Consider the following 25,999-nt stretch of genomic DNA (forward strand, 5'->3'; position numbering starts at 1 on the left):
TAATGTCCGCCTAGGTGTCCCCAAAGCCTCAGAGAATTGTCTCTTTATCCTCTGTAAGCCCAAAACCTATGAATGCTGATTTTCCGGTTCATTTCCCAACTATAAAATCTACGAATAGATATTTAAAATGGAGAGGTCTCATTTGGACATTGGAATTATGGAATATCTATTGTATAACTGGTCATCTGAGAGCCCCATAGAAGGCCATGCGAACATGTATGTAATGTACACATAGCCATGGCACCCACTGCTAGGACAAACAATAATGGTACCAAGGGAGATCCCTGCCTAGCCCTCTAGTGCGGTTAGATCTACCCTTTGACATTCCATTAATTGGCACCAAAAAAGAGTGGAAGGCAACACATCCAAACCTATATAGCCCACTCTGTGGGGAATCCTCCTGCATTTCCCATACATGCCCACAATAATTCCAGTCGAGAGAGCCAAATCAGCTCAACTCTTCTTTTGATGCCATGCCATTAGGATGTTACCAAACATTATTATTTGATTAGCCAGTTGTTTTCCTCGGACGAATGCCGACTGAAAGGGGTCAACTAATCTATTTGCCAAAACTTTTGCAATGAACATATAGATGGATTTACATATTGATACTTGTGGGAATATATGTAATCTGTTTAGCCACTCTAGGCCATAGTTCCCAGGTCGAAAGCCTTCCAACATCTCCATAACCTTTACCTCTACCAACTCCCGCAACTCACTAAAGAACATTGGTAATCCACTGAGTAGTGGAGCATCCTCCAATTAACCCCTTGATGACCTCCGCTTTGTTAATTCTAAAAAACTGCACCAAGGTGACCTGCTTTTACATCACCTACTAGTCCCTCTCACACTCCATCCCCATCAGCATTGGGACCCTCTCTTGTATAGTGCTTGAAAGTCATCCTCAAGTAGGAAACTACAAACGTCATCTGTCACGTCATTCCTCACTGTGCTGGATCCGCAGCGGATGATGTTTTTTAGCCCCTTGAAGGGGACAGTGAAGTAATGCCCATGATGGGTGATGTGACGGTGATGGAGGGTCACAGGCGTGTGATATGACAGGACCGCCATCATCTGTGATGATGATGACACACATTTTAATACATGAAAAAAAGAGAAAAGAGGAAAAAAGGATACTAAAATTGTCCTATGTCTGAAGAAAATGAGAGGTGCAGAAATAGAGAGATAGGGATTGAGAGAGGGAGATCAAAAGACAGAGAGAGAGAGAGTGTGTGATTGACCTAGAGAACGAGAGGGAGATTGAAGGAGGGAGAGAGTGAGGGATTGAATGAGAGAGAGGGAGAGGGCAATTGAAAGGGGGAGAGAAAGATTGACCCGAGAGAGGGAGAGGGAAGTCGAAAGAGGGAGAGAGAGCGAGAGAGTGATTAGCCAAGAGATAGAGAGGCAGAGGGAGAGTAAGAGAGTGAGAGAGAGGGATTCATAGAGAGATTGACCGAGAGAGAGAGATTGATAGAGAGAGAGAGATTGACAGAGAGAGAGAGTGTGTGACAGAGAGGGAGAGAGATTGACAGAGTGAGAGATTGAGAGAGAGAGAGAGAGTCCAGTAGGGTGGAAGTTCGAAAAACAATGAGAGAGGGGGTCTGGGAGAGGAAGTTTCATAGAGTGAGTGGAGTCTAGAAGAGAGAGTTTGAGAGTGAGTCCAGGGGAGAGGAAGTTTGAAAGAGAATGAGAGAGGGAGTCCTAAAGAGAGGAAGTTTAAGAGTGAGAGTGGGAGTTCTGGAGGGAGGAGGTTCGAGATTGAGAGAGAGGGGGAGGGTGGGAGACAGACAGGGAGAGGGAGTACAAGGGAGATGGAGACAGACAGAGAGAGGGAGTACAAGGGAGATGGAGACAGACAGAGAGAGGGAGTACAAAGGAGATAGAGACATACAGAGAGAGGGAGCACAAGGAAGATGGAGACATATAGATGGAGGGAATACAAGGGAGATGGAGACATATAGATGGAGGGAATACAAGGGAGATGGAGACAAACAAAGAGAGGGAGTCTCAAAGAGGTAGAGAACTGAAAGTCTTAAAACAATCAAACAATTAAATTTTTATTGTCAATCTTTCCTTTCATCACCTCTGATGGGGACACCTTTTGGTGACGAGAGACATGGCAAACTCCAGGTCACACTCTTGTTTGTCACCACTCGTCGTCCATCCCGTCACATCCGAGCCGTCATGTCTCAGATCTGTCGTTCTGTATCCACAAGACTCCTGGTCGCACCTCTGATAAACTCAAGATTAAGGTAAAATTATGTAGTTGGTGATTTGATTTTAATCAATAAAATTTAGAGACCAAAACTCACATAAATGTGCTAGCTAGTGGATGAGCGTGGGTCGTTCCCACAAGGAATAAATTGTAGGGAAATAACTCTCTAAATATAGTGATTTTAAGATGACGAGAAAATGATGATGGTAATATGAGACGGGTATAATAAATAGTTAATGGGAACAAGATGAATCTTACCATGAATGGTAGATAGTGGAACATGAACAAAACAGGTGAAAATAACAGAGCAAGATAAAGGAAGATGTGATAATAAGAAAAGATGATGAATAAGAGGAATTGATAAAAAAAATTTAAGTATAGTTTATTATTTAAATGATGTTTTAAAGACAATACGTGTTGGAATTGATGGAATGAGACATAGAGATGAAGATGGTGGAAGTAGGTGATTGGTCCTAACTAAGGGGTACAATTTGATTGAGACTCATTTGTAAGGATAGTTAAGTACCAATCAACAATTTAATTTCCTTACTAGTAGTATTTTAGTAAGGGTCGATCCCTCAGGGAGCTAGGTAGTTAGTTAGAAAGATTTTCAACTAGTATTGCAAGTTCAAGATTCATATAACCTTTTTTGTAAAGCTTTTAGTGATTATGAAGGTAAATGTTCAATTAAGAAGGATGATATGAATTTTACCAAGTGTAAAAAAATTTCCGTAGAAAGTTTAGATTGAAAATGATTTTTGAGAATTTTTCAGAATTTTTTATCGTCTCTAGAGAGAGATAAAAAATTCTGAATTAATTGAATGGAAAAAAGAAGAGGAGGAGAGAGATAGCGCACAAGCCTGGGCGCTTCCGCCACTGCTTGTGCGCTGGGCTTCGCCGCTCCGCCGCGCGCGGAGGTCCTCTCATGTGCTATGGACCAAAACGACGATATCTGGAGTTCCAGATATCGGTTTGACACGTGTGAGTAGGCATTGGAAAGCTTGAGACGTTGGCTATTTGCCTAAGTATAGCCAAGAAGCTTAAGAGAATTCTAAAAGGAGATAGGGTGGAAAGAACAGCGTAACCTTTTTGTCACACCACAAATGGCCCAAGATTGGTGCTCCAACTCCCTACCAACTGGCTTCAAGATCCAGGACGCTTCTAGAAGACTCCTTGCACCTTCTCAATGAAGATGGACCCATGAACAAGCTCAAGAAAGACACAAAGTAAAGAAAACAATACTCAATTCTTGGATGCCCTCAAAGAGGGTGAGGGGGGCCCTTTTATAGGGGTACATGTGTTTGTTTCAGTCATTCTTGGTGGTTGGATCATGGATGAACGTCCATGATTGATTTCTTGAAGCTTCAATCCAGGTGAACAGACCCCAACCAACCAGATTCTTTCCCCCCAGGTCGAATTTGGAGGGAACAGAACAAGTTGGTTAGAGTTGGTTAGAGTTTGTTACAAATCATCTCTAGCCCTTGGATTTGGGCTGGAATGGATGGATGGATGGGTTCCACCTCATGGATCCTGGTCTGGATCTCGACCTTGGGCTCTCATCCAACCAGGATCTGCCATCTGGAGTCACCCCCATATGTCTTGATCAACGTGGAAGCCTCCAAGGACATTCTAGAAGGTCTCCTTCAAGCTCCTTTGCACCAAGCCTATCAATTGAGTCAGCTCCACTGGTCAGCGTGTATCTTTTTGGATCTTTGCTCCTTTTGACTTGAATTTTTGTCCCAAGCTTTCAGACTACTTTCTTGACTTTTCTATAAAATTTCGTAATTTTATGACCATGAAAAGTCAACCTTGACCTGAAAAGTCAACACACTAGGGAAATCGTTAGATTCATATACCACTTGACTCAATGAGTCAAGTGGGGGTTAGAAATATCCCTCAAATCCAATTAAGAGTAAATCCAGAACTGTTTAACTTGTGAAATTCATGTCAAATCATTGATGGAAACACTAATTAAGTAGAAATGTATGTTTTTTCATCTTTAGGGTAGTGAAAAGGCATGATCTCATTACTATGCAAAAACAAGCAGTTTTGGCAATGATGTACTTACTTTTAGAAGATATAATATGATTAATGCATGGAAATAACTACCCTTATTTGAGTTTATCAGTAGGGATTGAGTGAGGAACGAGGTAGAGAAAAATAGTCGTATATGGATTATTAGATAAATAGGTAGGGAAACACATGATGAGATCATGATGGTGTTGGGTTCGAGTGACCTAGATCTGGAAGCAAAAATCAAAACATTCCGCAGTGAAAGACTTAAATGAAATCGAACGGCATCAATAAAATCATTGAAACAAAGTACCTTTGCCCGAATCATATCCGTGCTTTCTTGGATGCCGAAGTGAGACGAGTCGAGATGCTCAAGAGTGCAGCCTCTAGACATATCCATGCGGTCCTTGACATGTTGGATATCCTCCTTCTCTTGATGATCCTCGTTCTACCTTCATCATCATAGTTACACTTTCCCGATCACATTTGGCATTGAGAAGAATCATGGGGAGAAAGGGAGAAGAAGGGGGAAGGCCCCTGAACAATTTAGGCCTTGGTGAATTTTGTTCAAGACCGTCCCCTATTTATATTGAGTGGATATTTTTTATAAAAACCCCAAAAATGTAAGTATATCTTTCGACGTCCAAAATACCATTTTGCGCGTGACCCTTTAGGCCCATGTATCAGTTTAGTTAATGACTCCAGCGGCCCAATAACCTTTATTAGCCTTCCAAATTAATCAACTATATCATCATATAGATTAGGGTGTGACTAACGATATCAGTATGTGTTATCCATAATCGAATAATGCGTTATCCATACTCAAAAAAATGGGAAACGTAGCCGACACCAGTATTAGACATCGATAATGGATATTGTTATCAATTAGTGACCGGATAATGGTTCTGGATATCGTTAGTGTGATAAAAATATTGGATGTCAATATCATTAAGGGGATGTCGGTTCTGATGTCGAATACGATATTTGGAACTGATAACAGATTACGAATATGGAATAATTCACTCTCATTTATTTTTTCTTCTCATCTCATGGCGATGGAATAATACCTGGCTTAGAGTTCAGACCCAATACCTTTTAGAGTTTTAATTTGGGATAATATTTATTATATAAATTTTTCTGCTATATCCGTAGTAACTTCCTCGAGTTTAAAAACTCACCATTTGTTGCCTATAAGAGCAAGGTGCACTTGTTTCTTTGAGGGCATCTAGAAAAGGATAGCCATCAATATTTTTCAGTTTTTTGAGAGGATTTATCATGTGTTTTTTATTCAATTTATGTAATGTTTACTCCTAACGCTTCGTAATATTTTGATACCTCTGTGTTCGGAGTTTATTTTCTAAGGAGCTACCATAAACAAACAAAAAGAAGGTTGGGAAGTCAACTAACCTTCCTATTAAAAGTAAAGATGTTCCGTAAACATAACAAAGATCATAGGCTTTCATTCCAGAAGTCATCCATTTTCCACATCGTCACTTTTCGGTGATGGATGTTGCCTTTTATGGAGGCTATGGGCAACCTAAAACTTGACATGGTTAATCATTGCAGGGGTGAAGTTGTAGTGGGTCCAATAGGTCAGCCTATGGCTCATAAAATGAATCACGGCTCATTGGGTTGTGTGGCTCTGGGCTCAATTGGAGTGAAACGAAGGCTTGCAAGGATTCGTGTTGAACTAGCATGGATCAATTCAATTTGCTCCAACAAGAATTGAGGGGCATTGATAATATTGTCTTTTTAATTTATGCCAAGCCTTCCATTACTATCGTCGTCATCTTTAGAGTCAGAGCTGATGATGTGCACAATTGAGTCTTGTGGTTTCTTTGCCAATCGTTGAAGAAGTAGTCGCATACTCCAACGTCGTAAATGTCGATGTTGTGTTGCTAGTTCATGAACTGACATGATGGAACCTGTCATGGACTATATGACTTCGGTAATATTGGGTGTATTACTCAAATATAAAGTGAAAAGTTTCACGTCAAACATAAAAGTGTTTGACGTTGCACGGACTTCATACTAAATCCCATGCAATGCAGCATCACAAACAACCTATCGTGACATCTGAAACAAATGCCATGTCATTTTTTCACCCATATGTGAGACATAAAATAAAGATAAATTGAATCATACCTGACGTGTCTATGTCAACATCAATGTGACCGTCAAGACAAATGTCGTACCATTTAGCTTTTCGCCTCGACACCTACACTTTACACAGACAAATGCCTCGATACTCATCCCCTCCAAATGAGATCTCTTGTAAGTGACAACTGCTCTACCATCAGAGAACAATCGTTCTGAGGGAGCACTTGTAGTAGGCACTGATAGAAATTTAAGTGCAACTTTTGATAATGCTAGATAGACAAGAACACCCTTAGTACCCCACCAAGCACGTGCAAAATCTCCCCCTCCTTGATGTTTGTACATAGGAATGTCTCCAACTCCTCTAATGGGGAATTTGGTGAGGCTCTCCTTGTAGACCGTTTGCTGCTAAGGGCCTGACTAACCCACACCTTTGATGGTTGTTGTTTTTGGGGTATAGTCAAGTTGCATCGGTCATGGGAAGCTACCAGTGTAGTAGGGAGAATATCCCAAATAAAGGATATGGCCTTCAAATTGGATGCCTCATCAAACATTGACCCCCTATGAAATGGGTCAAGTAATGTGACAGCTAGGATGGCATCGTTGTTCCACAACAACTTCTCTTATTCTGCTAGTTTCTTTTGCATAACAACAACTGCATGCAGCAATGATTCTCGCTCTTCCAACAATAGTCTCAAACTACTTTTCTCACTTTAGTCACTATGTCCCCAAGCAAACCTCTGTGACACTGCAATGAGCCCCCTCTTCACCCTCCTCCACATCTGTTTCACTATCATACATGATGACAGTCATGCCGATATCACTCTCATCATCGACTATGGTTATCATACTAGTATTGAAAAGCTCTTTAATGCAATTTCAACGATGATGTTCACTATGTGTGTGATGCATGGAACGTGTTGCTTGGCACTAAACCCTATGCTCCTATCTCACAAACTTCTTCTTAATATGGCCATCATTCTTTTGTTGCTTGATGTATTATTAGTGGTAACAACACATAACTTCAATGGCAAGCGTGTTAAAAATTATAGCATACATTCAAAAGTTTAAAATACAATAGTCTCAAAATTACTCACCTTTGAGTCGAGTTCATATTCTTCAAGTAACTTGACAATAATTTTTGCCATAGACTTTTCGTCGTGTTTCCCACAGAGCTCGCGAATGAAAAGGACAAGATCACAATACGTCCAATGAGCATCTATCCAATGAACTGTTATGCCTAGAAGTCCACATCCATTTTCTATCGTCCAACCATCGGTTGTCACTGCCACACGGTCGACATCTACTAATAACCACATGATATCCACCTTCATCATCTCAAATAACTTCATCGTCCATACCTTGATGACTCAGGCACTCGACAAGGGTGCCTTACTCTGTATCACAAATCTCCATGTCTCCTTCCAAGCATCTATATCAACCCATCGCCATGGCAAGTCTGTGCGATAAACTAGTTGATTAATGACATCCTTGGTCTCTTCTGGTGTTTGACCTCTCAATGGTCGCCTTCCCCTGAAGAGACCTGATGTCCCATCGTTTGCTAAGTCATCTATACATCATTGTGTACTAGTGCTGCCCTTCAGCCCATCATGTTCTTTCAGATGAAAGGATTTGAAATGGCGCCATAAATTTGAATGAATCAGGCACTCGATGAGGGTACCTCACTTTGTGTTGCTTCAGATGGATCGCCTTTGTCGCATTCTTTACATGAAAAATTTTACACTCATATGTCGAATCATTGGCAATTGTAAAGTACTTTGGTATGGGTGTTCTTGTTGCTCGCCCATGGGGCTTCGACACATCAACAGTATTCTCTATTTGTAATTCCTCCTACGCTAACTTCTCATTTATTTGGGGTAAAGTGCTCTCCGTTGTCGACATGCCTGCTGCTTGGATGACTTTTAAGGTGTACGTGTAATGTACTGATATTAAAAATGGGACCTAAATAATATTTGAAAAATAAAATATCACCATAAAAAATATTGAAAAAAATAACATAGACGGTCTACTAATTCCATTGAGAACTTTATGGATGTTTTAGATATGACTTGGAAGTTAGAATTTGATGACAGAGCAGTCGCACCAAAAACTAGATGATGTGTCACTCACTGAACATAAACATGTGTGGACTGTGTAGAGACCTAGATGATGTGTCACTATACACTAACATGTGTGGACTGTGTAGAGACCTAGATGATGTGTCACTATACATAAACATGTGTGGACTGTGTACAGACCTAGATGATGCGTCACTATACATAGAGCGAGACAATCGCACCAAAATCTAGATGATGCATCACTGTACACATAGCGAGAAGCAATGACAGAGAGACTGAGAGAGAGAAAAAGTTCCAAGGAATGAGAGAGTGAAAGATAGAATGGGTAAGTGAGAGATTGCGAGAGCGAGAAGGTTATAAGGTTAAAAGCTTAAAAGGTTAAAAGGTCTAAACACCTTGTTATGATGATTTAGTGCTAAAAGTGTTTGCTTAACCAGATTGTTCAATAGATACAATGTCCCTGATTAATATAACCTTAACAGTTGTGTAATATATAGGTTCATTAAATAAACTATTAAAATATTTTTTGGTGGTTCACCATAGCAAATGCCCAACCGTCCGTCCGATATCCGGTATCGGACAACCAATATTCGATATCCAGGAAAAAATGGGACGGGGCTGGATATCGGATATCGGATATCGGTCGATATCTGTCTATAAGGGGTTAGAGGGATATCGGTAATGCATATCGAGGGGGTGAAGATGAACAGGGTATCGGATACTGGATATCGGTTTTCTGGTATCCGGATGTTGGAGACAGATACTGAATGCCAGATATCGGTTTTTGATATCCAGATATTGGAACCAATATCTGGATATCGGAGCCGGTATCGACAGTGAAAAACCCTATTTTAATAACAAGCTATGACTTATGTAAATTAGAATCAAATGATTTTATTTTATTTGAATCTCAGTTAATATATAGAGTTTGAAATTTTTATTTTCTTCGATATGGGATAACAGGATTCGAAGTTTAATGTAAACTCAGAATCCCGTTATCCCACAAGGAAGAATTTAGAAATATTTATTTGTATACATTAAATGAATCTAACATAATATTAAACAGCAAAATTATATTATAATCTAATTTTGCTATATTTATTGGGCCTTATATTTAGTCATTATTTAATATTTTATCATAGCGTCCAATAAATAGAAACGAAAATTTCTATATTCTTCCATATGGGATAAAGGGATTCTGAGTTTAACACCAAACCCGAATCCGGTTATCCCATATGGAAAAAAACAAAAATGTGTGGCAGTATATATTAAATGTGATAGGACTCTCCTAACTCTCTGGCCCATGATAAATCGACCTATATCTGAATAATTATCAATTAATATTATTTTTAAATATACTTTCGATGTGGATATCAAAAACCGATATCCACATCCAATATCCAATGTTGTCATCCTCCCCCATGAGATGGAGACGGATGCCAACATCGAGATGGATATCGGAATGAACGGATACCAGAAAATTGACTTTCTGGTATTTGATACGGTATCCGTCCCGATACCGGCATCCGGTACCGGTATCGGGACGGGCAAATTCTTGTTCACCATAAATCAAATGTTCGGCATATAAAACACACCACAAGTATGAGCGCTCAAGACCGAGAGATCATGAGAGTCTTTACCAGCTGCCATGGATGCATGCAATGCAGGATTATGAATAACGAAAAAGATATGTAAATAAGTACATATCGGTGCATGATGAACCCTTGTAGAGTGGAGAACATCAATCAAGCGAAGGAGAATCCTACTCATGGTATAGGTTGGCTCTAGGGCCTTCAACAACTTAAACACTTGTCTTCAATAGGAGATCTTCAGCAGCAACTCTTCAAGCCCCAAATCAAAGCCCTAAATCACAGATCCTCCAGCCCCAAATCTCAGCCCTAAATTGCAGCCTGCAATGCAGGATAATGAATAATTAAAAAGAGATGTAAATAAATACAGATTGATGCATGATGAACCCTTGTCAAGTGGAGAACATACCTGAAGCAAAGGAGAACCCTAGTCGTGGTATGGAGCCCTATATCACAGCTCCTACAGTCCCAAATTGCAGCCCTAAATCACTGCTCTTCCAGTGCCAAATGGCAGCCCTATATCTCAGGTCCTATAGCCCCAAATCAGAGCCCTAAATCACAACATTCAAGCCCCAAATCGCAGCCTTAAATTGCAGATAGTCTAGGGCTCCAGGCTCTAGATCCAGCTCCTCCACCTTAGAGACTTAGGCGCACGTATAGAATATGATGTTAGAAAGCGCCCTTAATTTAATGAGTGTAGGCTTAAAGTCTTCAAACTTCAAAACATGATTCTATAAATGTAGGTTATGAGTGTATGCTTGACAACACACATATATAATCGATTAAATGCAGATACATATGTAAAAGATTGTCATATTAACCTATTAATAGTGGGTGTCAGACCCCCCAACTTAAATCATTTTTAGTCCATTAGCAATGGCATCTAAATTTTTTTGGTTTATCCATTCACCATGGAAAGAGCTGGGATCATGTGCAGAGCCTACTTCTCATTGAGAAAAATACAGTAATCTAGTTGATGTTCTCTCATGCCATATAATTTACTCAACAGCAATGGTTCATCATTGTTTAGATTCCTCTAAGTTCACTCCCACCTGAAAATAAAAGATAGTCATTCTTCTCTTATGAAACAAGCACAGAATATCACTGATATATCAAGGAAATATGTGCATGGAGGCTCTTATCTAACTTCATGTCGATAATGATTGGGCTCAAAACGGTATGTAGGAGATAAAGATGGGCATATAATACTCAATTAGCAGACTCCTGTGATAAACAATAAACAGAATACACTATAAGGGTGCAAGAAAAGCAATCAAAATAAAAAATTTTATTTTAAAGAATTATTTAAAGTTGTGTGCATCACCCAACCATGGATGATTAATAGATTGATAAAATATTTATCATAGATCAATGTTACATGCTTCCAAAGACAAAAAACCCTATAATATATTTTTATCCTATTTTTAAAATAAAATATACCTCATTACTGCAATCTTACTATGAGAAAAATATTTTTTCATCAAATACACCTCATAACTTTCATCCCATGCTATCACAGAAAAGATGAAATAAGATGATAAGTTGTAGATGAGAATAAAGAGTGGGATACCAAGAAAAAGACAACATTAGGAAATGATATCCAAAAGGGGAAGAAGAGAATTAATGATCAGGGTAGGCATATCATGCAACAAGGAACAGATGGTACTTATAGGAATGAATGACAAAAGGTGCAGAAGTTAAAGAAGGGTAAGAAAATTGGCTAAGAGGTCGCACACATAGGTTTCAAAGATGGGTTAAGGTGGCTCACGCGAAGGTGATTCTATGCTTAATTTGATCAAATGAGTATTTTTACCCAAATCAAGATTCATTTAGTGGAGGTCCAGAACACTAGATAAGATTCACATGTTGAAGGTTGGATGATGGGTGGCCCACTCGACATTCTATAAGGTGATATTACTTCAACCGTTTGATTTTTACGTATGTTCCACTCAACTAGACATCCTAACCACTTGGGAGAAAAATAAATGAGTCTAGACCATGGCTCACACCACTAAGATATGTACTCAATCTCACCTTGGGGGTATCGTGTCCACATTAGACTTCCTAGAGAGAGATATGAAGAGGTCATTGAGGCTATGTATATGATAACCGTTTATTGAAATTTAAAAGAAAAGCATGACAAAAAAGAACTTCAAAGGTAAATCCCAAATTTTAAATTTCTAGAAGCAAATCTAATAACTAGATAATTAACTATTGTAAGAACGTGTATCTAGATCATCATGTAAGTCTACCATAATTTTCCTTAGTTGAGGTCTAGGTATGGCTCCAATCTCTGACCATTTACTTCAAATTTCTGACATGTGTCTGGACCTGAACTAAAAAAGTCTCCATAATCAATAGTTCAACTATAATAAATGGCCCATCCCATCGGCTCCTAAGCTTACATGTGAATAATTTTTATCGTGCTATAAAACCAAACTTTCTAATTTTCAAAAAACTTTCAACTACTTACAATGAAAAACTTTCATTGTGGACTTATAAATCTTCGCATTCTCATATGCCTTTTTCCTCAACTCCAACTCCTGTAGTTGTAGAATCTTGTGTTTTCCTACTTCTAGAGAAAATTTTAATTTCTTAATTTCCCAATAAGCTCAATGCTCAATCTCAACTGGAAGATGACAAGTTTTTCTAAATATTTGTCTGTAAGGGGAGATCCCAATGGTCCTTTGTAGGTTGTTTTATGACACCTAATGCATCTGGTAATCATTCACTCATAACTAGACCATCAGGCCATATGATCTTTTTAAGGATCTTCTACGATTTCTTGATAGCTAACTTCAAATTATTCATTGGCCTGGTAATGATAATAAGTCGTCATCATGTGGTGAGCCCAATACTTCTTAATCAGAGACATGAAATGTGAGTTGTTAAAATACAATCCACCATAAATTATATACTAATTGTAAATTTTCAATCCTCTTAGAAAGATAATCTAGAGCCATCAGAATATATTTGTGAATGTACATAGTAAAAAAGACCTCATAAATCAAATATTTTGAAAGAAATAATTGCTTTTAACGGCGTAGCACACAATTAAAGAAATTCTAAAATGCGCTCCTTTTTGGCACACATCTCCTTAAAATCTGGTCTTGACCTAAGTGAAGAAGTTCACAATCTTCCCAACTAATAAAATTAAGCTCCAGAAGAGGTGCTTCTAAAACTGGTGTTTTCACTTCAGCCTCCTTGAGTTATATGAAATCTTGCTTCCCTGCATTGTCAGTTTTAAATTCACATCCTTAACTAATAAATTGGTCAATGGCTTAGAAAATTTACCAAACTCTATAATGAATTGTTTATCAAAGCTCTCATGGGCAGGGAATTATCTAAGTTCCATGGTTTTGTTGCAAAGTGGAAGGTTATATAACACTTCCACTTTAGCCGTGTCTACTTTGAGCCCACAGCTGCTGCCTAGATGCTGCAAGACTATACCCTCTTGAACCAAGAAGTGAGACTTTTTCCAATTGAGCACTACCTTTTTCTCCACACATATCTGCAAGACCTTTTCTAAGTTTCCAAAGCATGCATCACAATCCTGACCAAAAATAAAAATGTTATCCATAAATGTCTCTAACCACTGTCCTACTAGATCTGGAGAACAAGGTAGATATAGCTTGCTGAAATGTGGCAGGAGTGTTACATAATCCAAATGACATACTCTTAAATGGAAATCTTGCAAACAGAGAAGTAATGGTAGTCTTATCATCATCTTCAATGTGAATTTATATTTCATTGGACCCTCAATATCCATCTACATAATTTTGACCTGCTAATTCTTTCAAAGTCTGATCAAGAAAGAGCAAGAGGGTAGTGATCATTCCTTATCACTAAAATTAGCTTCATATAATGAATGCATATTCTTTAACTAGCTGGTAATCTAGTTTGGATATCTTTCCCTTGCTTAATACAAGATCTCCAGCTAGATGGTAACTTCAACAATGTAGGAGCACTGATTCCTGTAACATCAGAAATGTACCCTCTAATTGCAGATTTGTAATTCCTAACCAGGGTCAGAAATTTATTTTCCTGATGCAAAGATGAACATGACAATATGATAACAGACAATTCATGATTTATTCCTGGAAATGCGTATTTCAACCAGGATGGCAGTGGTTTCAAATTGATCTTTGAATCAATATAACAATCATTATACTCAAAAGTGAATCCAATTTAAAATTATGAGACAAGGAACACAGCATCACAGTGAATTTCATCATTAGAATCATACAAGAAAATATCCTCACAAGTTTTTTCTGGATATTTTATCAACCTAGACATAATGTTTTCTAGTTTTTCATGCACCACTTTCAATTCAACAATCCTGTTTTTCCGAATCTGTGTTTGCCCTAGCTGTGTCTAAGAAAGGTCAGCCGAAGATGATAGGGGCATTCCTAAGATGCTAGGGCCACTATGAGGTCAACCCAAAAATCACATGGTTCAATCTTTAATGCTACATCTTCCAACAATCCATATGGTTGCCTAAAGATGCATTCATTAGTTAAAGTTGTAGAAAGAAAGATTCTAAATCTCTAAATTAAAATTTATCATATAAGACCTTAGGTTAAATATTTAGAATTTCCCCTGGATCTAATAGTGATTTGGAAAAAAAACCGCCCCCCCCCCCATCTCACTTTTGATTAAAGGAGCTCTGCAGCCCCAACATTTTTAGGAAAATTTTTTAAAATAGAACTCACACTTTCAGATGATTGGTTTCTTTTCTGCTTTCTACTATGGGTGCAAGGTCTTTTTGAAAAGTTAGTATACGAGGGAATATGTTGAATTTCATCGGTCAAAGGAATTTTCATCCTAGCTTGCTTAAAAGTTTCAAGAAGATGCTCATCCTAGCTTGATTTGATTTCAGAAGCTTTGAACACATCATGATTTGGAATGCTTTACACATAATCTTTCAGATCAGATTCTCCCCTTGTTTCTTCACATTTTTATGAGATGATTTTATTTGCCTTACTTTTTTAGAAATATCAAATATCATAGATGATTTTCCCTTCAGATACAACTGTAAATAGAATGTATATTTCTAGGTCTTATTTCAGGCTGAGATGGGAGTCCAAAATTTTCAGAGTTGTGGGAACCACTTTACTCCAATTTACCTTGTTTTTTGTTATCTATAATTTCTGTTTGCTCTTCTCTCATTCTCAAGCTCTTGCATCATTCCCAATATTTGACCTTGCATTTTCTCCATCTCGTCTTGTTTTTCATTCACATTCCTGTAAAGCTCATCACAAGATGAGTTACTGTTTGGCTGGAAGGAGTTTTGTAGATCCCGTGGATAGATATTCATTTGCTCTTGCTGCTGAAAGAACAAGGGGATAGCTAGATAAGAATTCCTTTTCATGTTAGGCCTTTTGTACATAGTATCGCTAGAATTCTAAGAATTGTAACCCATAGGTCCGTTCATCCTAGACCTGTCAATGGCCATAACTTTTTCATGTAAGAGAAAGTCTACTTTAACATAATCAGCAATAGAGTAATGATGCCATAATGACATAATTGATTGAGATGGTCCATGTGCATCATGAGTTCTCATCTTATCTAACTGTGTAGTTAAATCAGAAACTGCTTGAACTAATTGGTCTATCTGTAAATTGGTTCAACAGCACTTACCTAAATCATTAAAACTCTATGATGTCTGACATTGAGAATCTTCACTAAATGAGGCCTATAATATGTATAAAAATTTTGAAAAATCCACCCAAGGTATATGGATGAGAGCAAATAAAATCTACACACAGATTGGAGAGTAAAAACATTCTTAAATAAAATGATCACTGTTCACAATGGAGGTTGAAAAAAGAAAGGTAGAAAGGGGAAAATAGAATAATTTCACCGAATAGAGTAACTGGCAAGAAGATACACACGTGGTTTCACCTCCTCTCATAAAGATGTCAAGTTTCCCCCAGGTTTCCTCCTACTATCCAATTAGCATTGCTTGAACCCGACAAGGTTGATCACAAGGATTTTCACAAAGGTGCCTGCAGCTTGTGGTGTGTCCTTTTTATAGAGCTCCTTGGAAGCCTCTAGAGACCCCACTCTCTAGAAGATTTCTTCACCTTCCAAGCATATCTAGAAAGATCCACAGAAGCTTCTAATAGGATCCATTAAATTCTAAAATTATCTAGAAGAGTTTAGAATACTTCATAATATTTTAAAAGTAGAATACTCCAGAAGGTTCTATGAAGAGGATTCTTTAAGAATCTAAAAGATTGTACATTATTATAGAAGCTTCTAGAACATTAGTTGACCAATTCAACCCTCAAAGTGTGATATGATACAGCATCAGGTGCACAAATGGAAGAGGCCCAATATAAGCTGTACAGGTCGGGATCTACTCAAGCGTAGTCTCTATGGAGGTTGGGCCAAGAGATTGCAATGTGAGTTTCTCCTAAGATGCATTCTCTTCCCTTGTTAGGTTTTAATAATCGTCATTTGGTGCTAGTAGGTCTGATGTTGTCTCCCTGTCAAGCAAAGGTCGGGCATTTGGGTTCCTTCACCATCCCCTAGCCATTCCAATTTTCCTCTTCTATCCTAGTAAATTATCTTGTCTTCCTCTCCCTCTTGTTCTCTTCTGTCGCTATGTTCAATGATTTGCAATATTGAGATTTTTTTTTTGAATCAATGTTACAAGTGAGGTTTGAAAAGGTTCCCCACATGGAAATATATTATTACTTCATTACTCGTCGTCCTTATAATGGATACCATCTCAGATAACTCTTCACCGATAAGTGTACAAATGAGGCATTGGCAAATGTCATCGCTCATGCCATGCATGGTTTCTGGATAGCATACAATTTAGAATATTAAATTCATACATATTGCATTTTATTTCTACTGAAACTATTATAATTTCATCTTATCATAGTAAAAATAAAAGAAAACTGTATTTAGTATATTCTCCTAAAATTTCCTACTTTTACAGATTTTTCTTGAAATTATTTGATGGAGAGCATGAGAAAAGGGCTTTAAAACTCCTCTTTGTCGCATCTACAGATGTAAATCTCCATTTTCGTAATATATTAGTGTTCCAACTATTTTTTGGAAGAATGAAGGGCTTTTCTGTAAGTGTTAGGGTAAAATAAGAGAGATAATGAAGGTGATATAGAACTTGAGGGCATATACTCAAATATTTCTAAGATCAGCACCAAAATACAATTTCACAAAAGCGGATATATTTTTTTTTCAATTTTGTGGAGAGAGAGTGATGCTAATCGATGGGTCGGGATCGAGAACTGTTCCAGTGTCAATTAGGCGGGTGAATGCGCTAGCATGCAAGTACTGGATGTGATGGTAAACACAACGAGAACAATGCACACCCATTATTTTGTGCAATATCACAATGCAAACAGATTATTGTATGATCATAAAATATTTTTTATGATCATACAAAAAATATTTTTACTGGATTTAGCTAAAACCACTTGTGGAGTTTGATTTCATTGTACTTTAGAAGATCAACCTCATTGAGGCATTTCCTCAATCATGTACTGGGGATCAAGGGATCTCCCCCAATTTATCTTATTTTAACCCAATTTTATTTCAAATTTTAAAAAAATATTTATTAACTATACATATAATTATATAAGTTTTGTTCTATTTCTATAATCTACCCCTAACCATAATATGATAGAAACACTGACATATTATTAATATTAACTATCCTCGTTGATCTTAACTTTATCTATTTAATTAAATAAGCGCTTATAAAAATCAAAACCTACTTACTCCTATCACCCTAAATCTCAAACTCTTATTATATAAATCTTTCTCTACTTCATTAATCAACATATAATTAAATAACATATTTGTAGTTAATTATACCCATTAATTGTCCCCATTTCTTCTTTATCATTCCTCATATTTTATTAAAATAGAATTCCCTATTCACTAACTCGCTAATTTGAACATCCCATTAATTACAATATATATATATATATATATATATATATATATATATATATATATATATATATATATATATATATATATATATATATATATATATATATATCTTGAATACAACCTGCATCTCGATTAAAGCTCTAAAAGTAATTCTTCTACCTACCTTAATATCCTCCTTTATTATAGTACTATAAATTTTATTACATCCTTTACTTACAATCTCTAATATCGATAATAATTAATATTAACAATAATGCAATTAATATCTTATCTTATTATTATCTTACATCTACTTTGCCTATTTCTTTATTTATTTTTTTATTGTACCTTTTAACTATCTCATTATTATCATTTATATTATTTGATATACTTTATTATGTTTCTATAACTTATATTTGATTTAGACCATTGAAATTTACCAGGGCACTAAAAATACACAGCCAAGTTGTCTTCCTCAGTAACCTCCATTCGCCCTTAGTCAGTCTTAATTCTCCTCCTCTGGTTCTCTCAGGTCTGACGGCATCTACCTACCAAGGAACACCTGTTCTTTTTGTGATCCTGTGTCATCCCCTCACTATTCATGTTCTCCTCTCCTGCCTCGGTAATTTCTCGTCTTAATCTCCCTGTCATTCTCTACCATGCTTTTCTGTTGGATATTTAGGATATTGAGGGATCTATTATTGTTGGAATCAAGGCTTCCCCACCCAGGAACGTATTAATATGCAAGTTGTTGGTGAAAGACTCTCTGATCAGGAGATATGCTACTCTGTACTACAACTTGGCGCATTTTGTTTTAGTCCTATATATGGTAGATTGAGAAGATACGCAAGCATTCGTCCTTCAATGTTGTATGAAGATGATATTGAACATTTTTGTTGAGCCTTTTACAATACTCACATCTCAGAATGTCCAAATCATAAGTAGAGTTGACATCTTGATCCTTACTGTATTGATTCTACCCCTACGGATTTGTCTGCCAGTTCTTCTGTCACTGCATTGAATAAGCCATTTAGATTTGTTCCCTGTGGTTTTGAGTTTGTGTAAGCTGTGTAAATTTAGTAGACGGAGGAAATGTTGAATTTAAGGTCTCACTATGAAGTGATAAGGTGTTCTTATGTGATCATAGTTGAAAACTCATATCCTCAAATGTCAAGCTGTTCAGATTTGTAGTTATATTCAACATGAATGAATTATATTGGAATGAATTATAGCTGCGGATCCCAATACTCAACAAAGTTTCCTTAGGAGATTTGAAGTATTCATCACAGTTAGAACCAGTTTCTTGAGTATATTCATCAGAGTTAAAACATAGATCCTTTTCCCGGGTTGAGAAATTTTGGTTGTAAATCCATAATTTGAATTTTTCTGAAGGCATGAAGACTTTGACTATTAAATGCCAGGTTTCCTTGAAAATATGCTTTCAGACAATAGAAGGAATAAAATGATCAAACAGAGAACAAACAACGACGTTCTAACTTGAAAAACAAAGAGCCGCCAAATAAGGAATTCTCTGTCGATGGTCATATTTTCCTTACCGCATTCTTTGAACAGAGGAAGGAATTCCATTTTACATATAAGAATGCTGTTTTTGGTCAATTTAGGCGGTGTGGATGTACTACAATAACTTGGTGTAGAGCGAGCGGCAGAGCGAGTCTTTGAGTTTGGTGAAGCATGAGCCATCACCAGCCTGATCACATATTAGCGAGGCATTGATGTTCTGGAACCATGGAAGAAATCTAGAACTAAAAAAGGATAATAAGAGAATATGAGAAGAAGAGCCAGAAAGAGATGTCTTGCGAAGAGTTTTAATGATTAAATAACAAATCTATAGAAAAAGTTGTTTCTGGTCATTAAAACTCGCACGGACGGTTAAATTACAAATTACAAAGGGGTACTCCCACGATGGTTAAATTACAAATCATTCATATGTGGTTAGATTTGTGGTTATATATGTGATTAAACTAGATCCCGTAGGGCGAATCTCTATCTGTGATTTTATTAAATCCTGCTAAGAGTATTTATACCTTTCGATTTAATCCTGGCCGTTTTCTAGGAGTTTGTTTGATTTTATTGGGTTTACACATCTTTTTTGTTTGTGCAAGAGTTTTGTTTTTCATTATTGTACGGTTTTGGCCCACTCAGCGACAGCACTGCCCCAATTGGTGACTCTATCATCATTTCTTTCGTGATTAATACTTATTTTTGTTTGCGATCAGCTTTTGCATCAGCCCAAAACTCTCCACCGAATTCCAGTCCAACTCAAATGGAAAACAATATGACAAAGTCGAAGACTTTCGTATGCCTCAAGCAATCAAGTTTTCATACAAAGATATCTTCTTCCGAATGATACAAGAGAATCTTTTCAACTCGAGTAAAAATAATAACAAAATAATAGAGTCAGACAAAATTGAGTCGCTACAATTCTTTGTTTTATTTTGCTCTAGCTCTTTTGTCATTTATTCATAAGAATTTCCAGGATGACGCGGTAAGAATTAAATTACGGATAGCAATGGAATAGTATTAGCGTTGAATTCTACCCAAGTGTTCAAGCTTGTCATTATCATCGTTAATGTCGTTCGACGACTTCCGAATCGGCGGCCGTAAATCAGATATTTTTCTTCTACTAATACGGCACACCTACCCCGTTCAACGTTCTGCTGAAGGAACAAGTAGAAACGCGAAAAGTATCAACGATATAAAAAAGGGGTTGAATCACCAAATGTCACGAACTTTCCCCGTTGCTCACCGTATGTCATGTACTTTCGAAATATCACCGTATGTCACAAATTTTTTAAAATTATCTCCTCCTCCGCAATCATCTTTTTCTTCTGTTCACAGTGCTCACCAAAGAAAGGGTTTCGATCGGAAAAATCGCGATCGAAATCCCCATTCTCAGATTCACGATGAAGAATCGGGGATTTAACATCCCCGATTCTTCATTTCTCAGCGATCAATCGCAGAAAGAAATCCAAGACAAAAAAAAAAAACGGCGAAATCTTACCGCATAGATCCACCCAAATCGTCCGGAAATCTTCTTCGTCTTCTTGATCCACCCAAATCGCCAAGATCCAGCCAAAATCGCCAAAATCGGAGCCCCTACTTCGCTTCCAGTGACGTCGACGATGACAAGGCCGATGACAAGGCTCGGTTTCACCCGTGGCACCTATGTCATCGTCCACGTCACCGGCGGCCAAGCCTCGTGACACACCGTGATAATTTTCAAAAATTTGTGACATACGGTGATATTTCGAAAGTACATGACATACGGTGAGCAACGGGGAAAGTTCGTGACATTTGGTGGTTCAACCCCTACAAAAAATAACGAACAAATAATATGATAAGCTTCAACTCGTCAACATATTTATTTTCGGTTCAACTGAGTTGAACCGAAAATAAATATGTTTAAAATAAAGAACCCATCATATAATGAGATTCTCTTGTAAACTGCCGGTTCAACAATCCTGCAGAACAGACCGCAGTAAACAAAGACTAGAAAAATCACAGGAAAACGATAAATACACATCATGACACGTCTTCTCTCGCTATTCTTGATTCTTCAAAGGATGGCCGCAGCACTGTTGCTCCAAGCGGCGTTCTGCTGCGCCTTCGCCCTTCCTCTTATCATGTTCTTCTACAGCCGCGGCCGCCGCCTGCCGCCGGGGCCGCGGCCACTGCCTCTCGTCGGTAACCTGCACCAGCTTGGCGAGCTCCCCCATCAATCATTGCGCCGCCTTTCGCGCCAACACGGCCCTCTTATGCACCTCCGGCTCGGCCAAGTCAGCGCCGTCGTCGTCTCCAACGCCGCCATGGCGGAGGAGGTCCTCAAGAACCACGACGCCGTCTTCTGTTCCCGTCCTTTCCGCACCTTCGTTCACCGCTTCACTCCCACCGGCCAAGGCATCGCCTTTGCCCGCTACGGTGACACGTGGCGGCGTCTGAGGAAGCTCGCCACGCTGGAGCTGTTCACCGCTAAGAGGGTTAGGTCACTGCGCCACGTCAGAGAGGAGGAGGTCCGCGTTCTAGTGGATGACGTGGCGCTTCTCGCCGCCCAGGGGTCTGTCGTCAACGTTAGCAAGATGGTGCTCTGCCTCTTCACCAACATCACCTGTCGGCAGGTGAGGGTTCTACGTTGCTTAGAACAAGCCGGGGTTGGATGAAATACTTAATTATGTACTTGTAACGTAGGCTTTTGGGACGAGAAGCTCGAACGAGGGCGAGTGCCGGAGAAGCGAGTTCCACGATCAGATCCTCGAATCCATTGACTTGCTCGCCAAGTTCTTCCCCACCGATCTCTTTCCCTCTGCGAAATGGCTCAACGTCCTGACCGGGGCTCAATTACGCCTCGAGAAGGCCTTCCGCTTCTTCGACGGCTTCCTTGAACAGCAGCTCGAACGCCAAGTCCTCAGAGGAGATGACGAAGGCAGCGATTTTGCTTCTGTCCTCCTCCGCTTGCAGAAGGATGGCTCTCTCGGTTTCACGCTCACTCGCGAAATGATCAAGACGATCCTCCTAGTAAAGCCCACCACCTTCTTCCCATTAGCGTGCGAAAATGAAAGTGAGATAATAAAACGGAAATACGGACAGGGAAAGATTGCAACTATGACCTGTAAATATTTAAGATAGATAGATCTCGATGGATTGGTGGATGTATGGATGGATGGATAGATAGATGGAAAGATATGGATAAATGGAAATATATGGATTGATAAATGGGTGGATGGATAGATATCTATATGAATATGTGTATGGATAGATATACGGATTGAGATGGATATCCTTAACATCTCACCGTCTCTTGCTGTAGGAGACTTTCCTGGGGGGATCAGACACATCAGCCTCAGCGACGGAGTTCGCGATGTTGGAGCTCATGCGTAATCCTTATGCAATGAAGAAGGTGCAGGACGAGGTGAGAGGCGTAGTGGGAGCAAAGAGGATGGTAGAAGAGACCGACATCTCCAATCTACCCTATCTCCACCTCGTTGCGAAGGAAGTACTCCGTCTGCACCCCCCCCTTCCCTTATCCGTCCCCCACATGAGCTTGAAGGCAGCTCAAATCGGCGGATTCGACATCCCCGAAGGAACAACAGTGTTTACTAATCTCTGGGCCATCATGAGAGACCCAGAAATTTGGGAGAATCCAGACGAATTCAGGCCGGAGAGATTTGAAGATAGTCATCTTCAGTATAAAGGGCAGGATTTCCAATACATACCCTTTTCCTCTGGGAGGAGAATCTGCCCTGGTATGAACATGGCGGTATGCTCCGTGGAGTTCGCTTTGGCAAATCTTCTCCACTGCTTTGATTGGGCTCTTCCAGAGGGGCAGCAGCTTGAGGATATGGACTCTACAGAAGCTTTTGGCATCGTCACTCACTTGAAGTCCGGACTCCTGCTAAAGGCAATACCGGCATTTTAAGAATTTTTACCCTGCATAAAAGGCTTTTGTGTTCTGTGGTTTATCTTTCAAGATTTTGGAGATTAGTCAGTCAGGGACTTCCGTTCAAAACAGAGTTCAGACTCACGGAACAGAAAGCGTACGGCTCACGAAATAAATAAACCGATAAAAGAATTACTTAAGTCACATACCGAGAAGGTGAATAATATAACTGTCACCAATTATAGTTAACATTTTCATTTGCGTGCGCTAATAACATCAGACACGTTATGCACTCAAACAACGATAAGAAAGTAGCCTGACGAATTGAATTAAATTACGGGATGAACGTAAACCCCAACGCGATCTTTCTCTCAAGAACACCAATAAAGACACATCGAGATGTGACAAAACAGTTGTGGATTCTAATACGACTCTCTCATTCACTAGTCTCTCGTCTTACTTTTCTTTCGTCCCTAGTTCTATACAATTTTCAGCATTCAAGCTACACATTTTAGATGGCACATGAAATGATAGAGCTTCGCTTGCATATTTGCGTTTCATCTGCTTTCGCATTATTTTTTCTTCTTTCCTGGAAGGTGTTGATAGAAATTGGTATACTGATCTCAAAGAGGAGAGGAGAAGAGGAGGAGGAAGAAGCAGGAAGAAGAGGAGAACTAAGAAAAATATAGAGGTAGAAGAGTTTTGCCATTAGGCTCCGGAGTGAGTCCTTGAGATACAAGTTGGGTTCTTCTTGTAGAAGATCAGAGAAGCCTCAGGGTGGTCTTGGAATTAATGCTCTCTTGTAATGGGGGCGAGACCATCATTGTGGCGGTCTGGGGATGTGGCGAGATTGCCGCCGTGTCTGCTTGGGAACCAGGCGAGATTGCTGCAGTGGTGGCTGGAGATTTGCCTGATGACGTCGGCGAGATCCTTCTCGAACCTTCTGTTGTGTCAGCAGCAGATTCCCCGTTGTGGGGATTGACACGTGGACTGGGTTCCTTGACACGCCCTGGCAAGCTCATCAGAGGGACAAGGTTGAGCTTGGAACGCAGTCGTGGAAATGGTTGCTTGGGAATGCTTTGGGTGAGAATATCAGCTTGCTGATTTTGGCTAGACGTAAACATGAGTTGCAGTTGTTCGGCTGCAACCCTTTCTCGGACGAAGTGGAAGTCAATTTCCTCGTGCTTCATGCAAGCATGGAACGCGACGTTTCGGGCGAGCTACGTGGCTCCGACATTATCGCATCATAGTGTGGGAATGCTGACAATAGGCAGCTGCAGTTCCTACATAAGTGATTTGATCCAAAAAAATTGAGAGGTAGCGTTAGCCAGGGACTTGTATTCTGCTTCCATGCTGGAGAGTGAGACAGTGGATTGTTTCTTAGAGCTCCAAGACACCAAGTTTGACCCGAGAGAAATGAGATATCCGCTAGTGGATTGCCAGTCTTCCGAGTCGCCTGCCCAGTTGACATTGCTGAACATACTTAAACAAGAATTAGAGTTTTTATAGTAAATCAACCCAAGATTAGCGGTGCCTTTGAGATAGCTTAGAAGATGTTGAACCGCTTTCCTGTGTTTGGGACGCGGTTGATGCATATGCTGGCATGCTTTGTTGACTGTGGAGAAAATGTCTGGACACGTGAGCAAAAAGTATTGAAGTGCCCCCACGATTTGCCGATAGAGGGTGGCATCACATGTGCCTTCAATAGGTTTGCTTGAAAACGTGGGAACGGGAGTGACAGTTGCATTACAGGTGCTCAATGTTGGCACAACTAAGTATAGTGGACAAATAATGAGACTGAGAGAGAGCAAGACCAAGTGGGTAAGGACTGAGTTGAATGCCGAGAAAAGTACAAGCTGGAACGAGGTCACGGATAGCAAAAGTTTCGTGAAGAGAGAAGAGAAGAGAGGTTATCCCCTGGCGATCCGAACCGAGAACCAGAAAGTCATCAACGTAGATGAGAAGATAGAGATGAGAAGAGGGAGTGACTTTGAAAAATAGAGAAGGGTCGTTATGAGAACCGGAAAAATGGAGGCGAAGATGAAATTGAGAGAGCTTGAAAAACCATGCCCGAGGGGCTTGCTTGAGCCCATAAAGGGACTTGCAAAGAAGGCAAACGTGCGAGGGAAATTGAGGATGAGTAAAACCTGGTGGTTGATGCATATAGACAGTCTCGTGAAGGTCTCCATGGAGGGAGGTATTGGAAACATCAAGCTGGTGAATGCACCAACCATGGGAGACGACTGTGGCAAGGAGGCAAATGGATGTGACTTTGACCAAAGGGCTGAAGGATTTGGCAAAGTCAACCGCGAGAGTTTGATGAATACCCTGAGCAACGAGGCGTGCTTTGTGACGGTTGATGGAGCCATTTGGGTTATGCTTGAGCTGATAGATCCATTTGCATACGAGGATGCAAGCATTGGGAGGCGGTTGTACAAGATTCCAGGTACCATTCTTGAGTAAGCCGTGATATTCAGAAAGCATAGCTTGGCGCCAGGCCTGTTGGGCGACGGCTTTGACATACGACGTGGGTTTAGGGCCGGAAGTGGCGAGGGTGTGGCATTGAGGAGGGGAAGGGTCACCGATGGGTTGGGTGAAGGCGTAGATGGCACGCAAGGACTGGTAAGATCGGGAATGGGAGTCGATGCTGAAAAACGAGGAGGCCGAACGGGAGGAAGGGTGGCTAGTGGCGTCAGCGGGG

The 25,999-nt window shown here is 39.5% G+C and overlaps 1 protein-coding gene and 2 long non-coding RNA genes across 4 annotated transcripts; 1 reads left to right on the top strand and 2 right to left on the bottom strand.

Annotated features, from left to right (window-relative positions):
- Positions 1-935: 935 nt before the first annotated feature.
- Positions 936-3,578, bottom strand: LOC144702632 (uncharacterized). Its single transcript, XR_013581298.1, has 3 exons — positions 3,301-3,578; positions 2,084-2,232; positions 936-1,074 (listed from the first exon to the last, which is right to left on the bottom strand). It is a non-coding gene; the product is annotated as an uncharacterized LOC144702632 (long non-coding RNA).
- Positions 3,579-19,305: 15,727 nt separating this feature from the next.
- Positions 19,306-23,270, bottom strand: LOC144702038 (uncharacterized). Of its 2 annotated transcripts, none has more exons than XR_013581170.1 (3): positions 23,135-23,270; positions 20,926-22,433; positions 19,306-19,666 (listed from the first exon to the last, which is right to left on the bottom strand). It is a non-coding gene; the product is annotated as an uncharacterized LOC144702038 (long non-coding RNA). The 2 variants fall into 2 exon arrangements; XR_013581169.1 differs by lacking the exon at positions 23,135-23,270 and adding an exon at positions 22,714-22,854.
- LOC144702037 (cytochrome P450 71A9-like) lies at positions 21,486-23,427 on the top strand. The gene is made up of 3 exons (XM_078573897.1): positions 21,486-22,039; positions 22,110-22,436; positions 22,729-23,427. Exons 1-3 carry the CDS (start codon positions 21,488-21,490, stop codon positions 23,335-23,337), a joined length of 1,488 nt encoding a protein of 495 aa, XP_078430023.1. The 5' UTR covers positions 21,486-21,487; the 3' UTR covers positions 23,338-23,427.
- The last annotated feature ends 2,572 nt before the right edge of the window (positions 23,428-25,999 follow it).

The sequence above is a fragment of the Wolffia australiana genome, chromosome 4 (assembly GCF_029677425.1).
Source record: "Wolffia australiana isolate 7733 chromosome 4, ASM2967742v1".
NCBI lineage: Eukaryota > Viridiplantae > Streptophyta > Magnoliopsida > Alismatales > Araceae > Wolffia > Wolffia australiana.

Bases quoted from the DNA above. Each gene is read 5' to 3' on its own strand.
- LOC144702037 (XM_078573897.1), top strand. From the start codon at position 21,488: ATGGCCGCAGCACTGTTGCTCCAAGCGGCGTTCTGCTGCGCCTTCGCC. The intron at 22,040-22,109 runs GTGAGGGTTCTA...CTTGTAACGTAG, and splicing joins CCAACATCACCTGTCGGCAG to GCTTTTGGGACGAGAAGCTC. The intron at 22,437-22,728 runs GTAAAGCCCACC...CTCTTGCTGTAG, and splicing joins TGATCAAGACGATCCTCCTA to GAGACTTTCCTGGGGGGATC.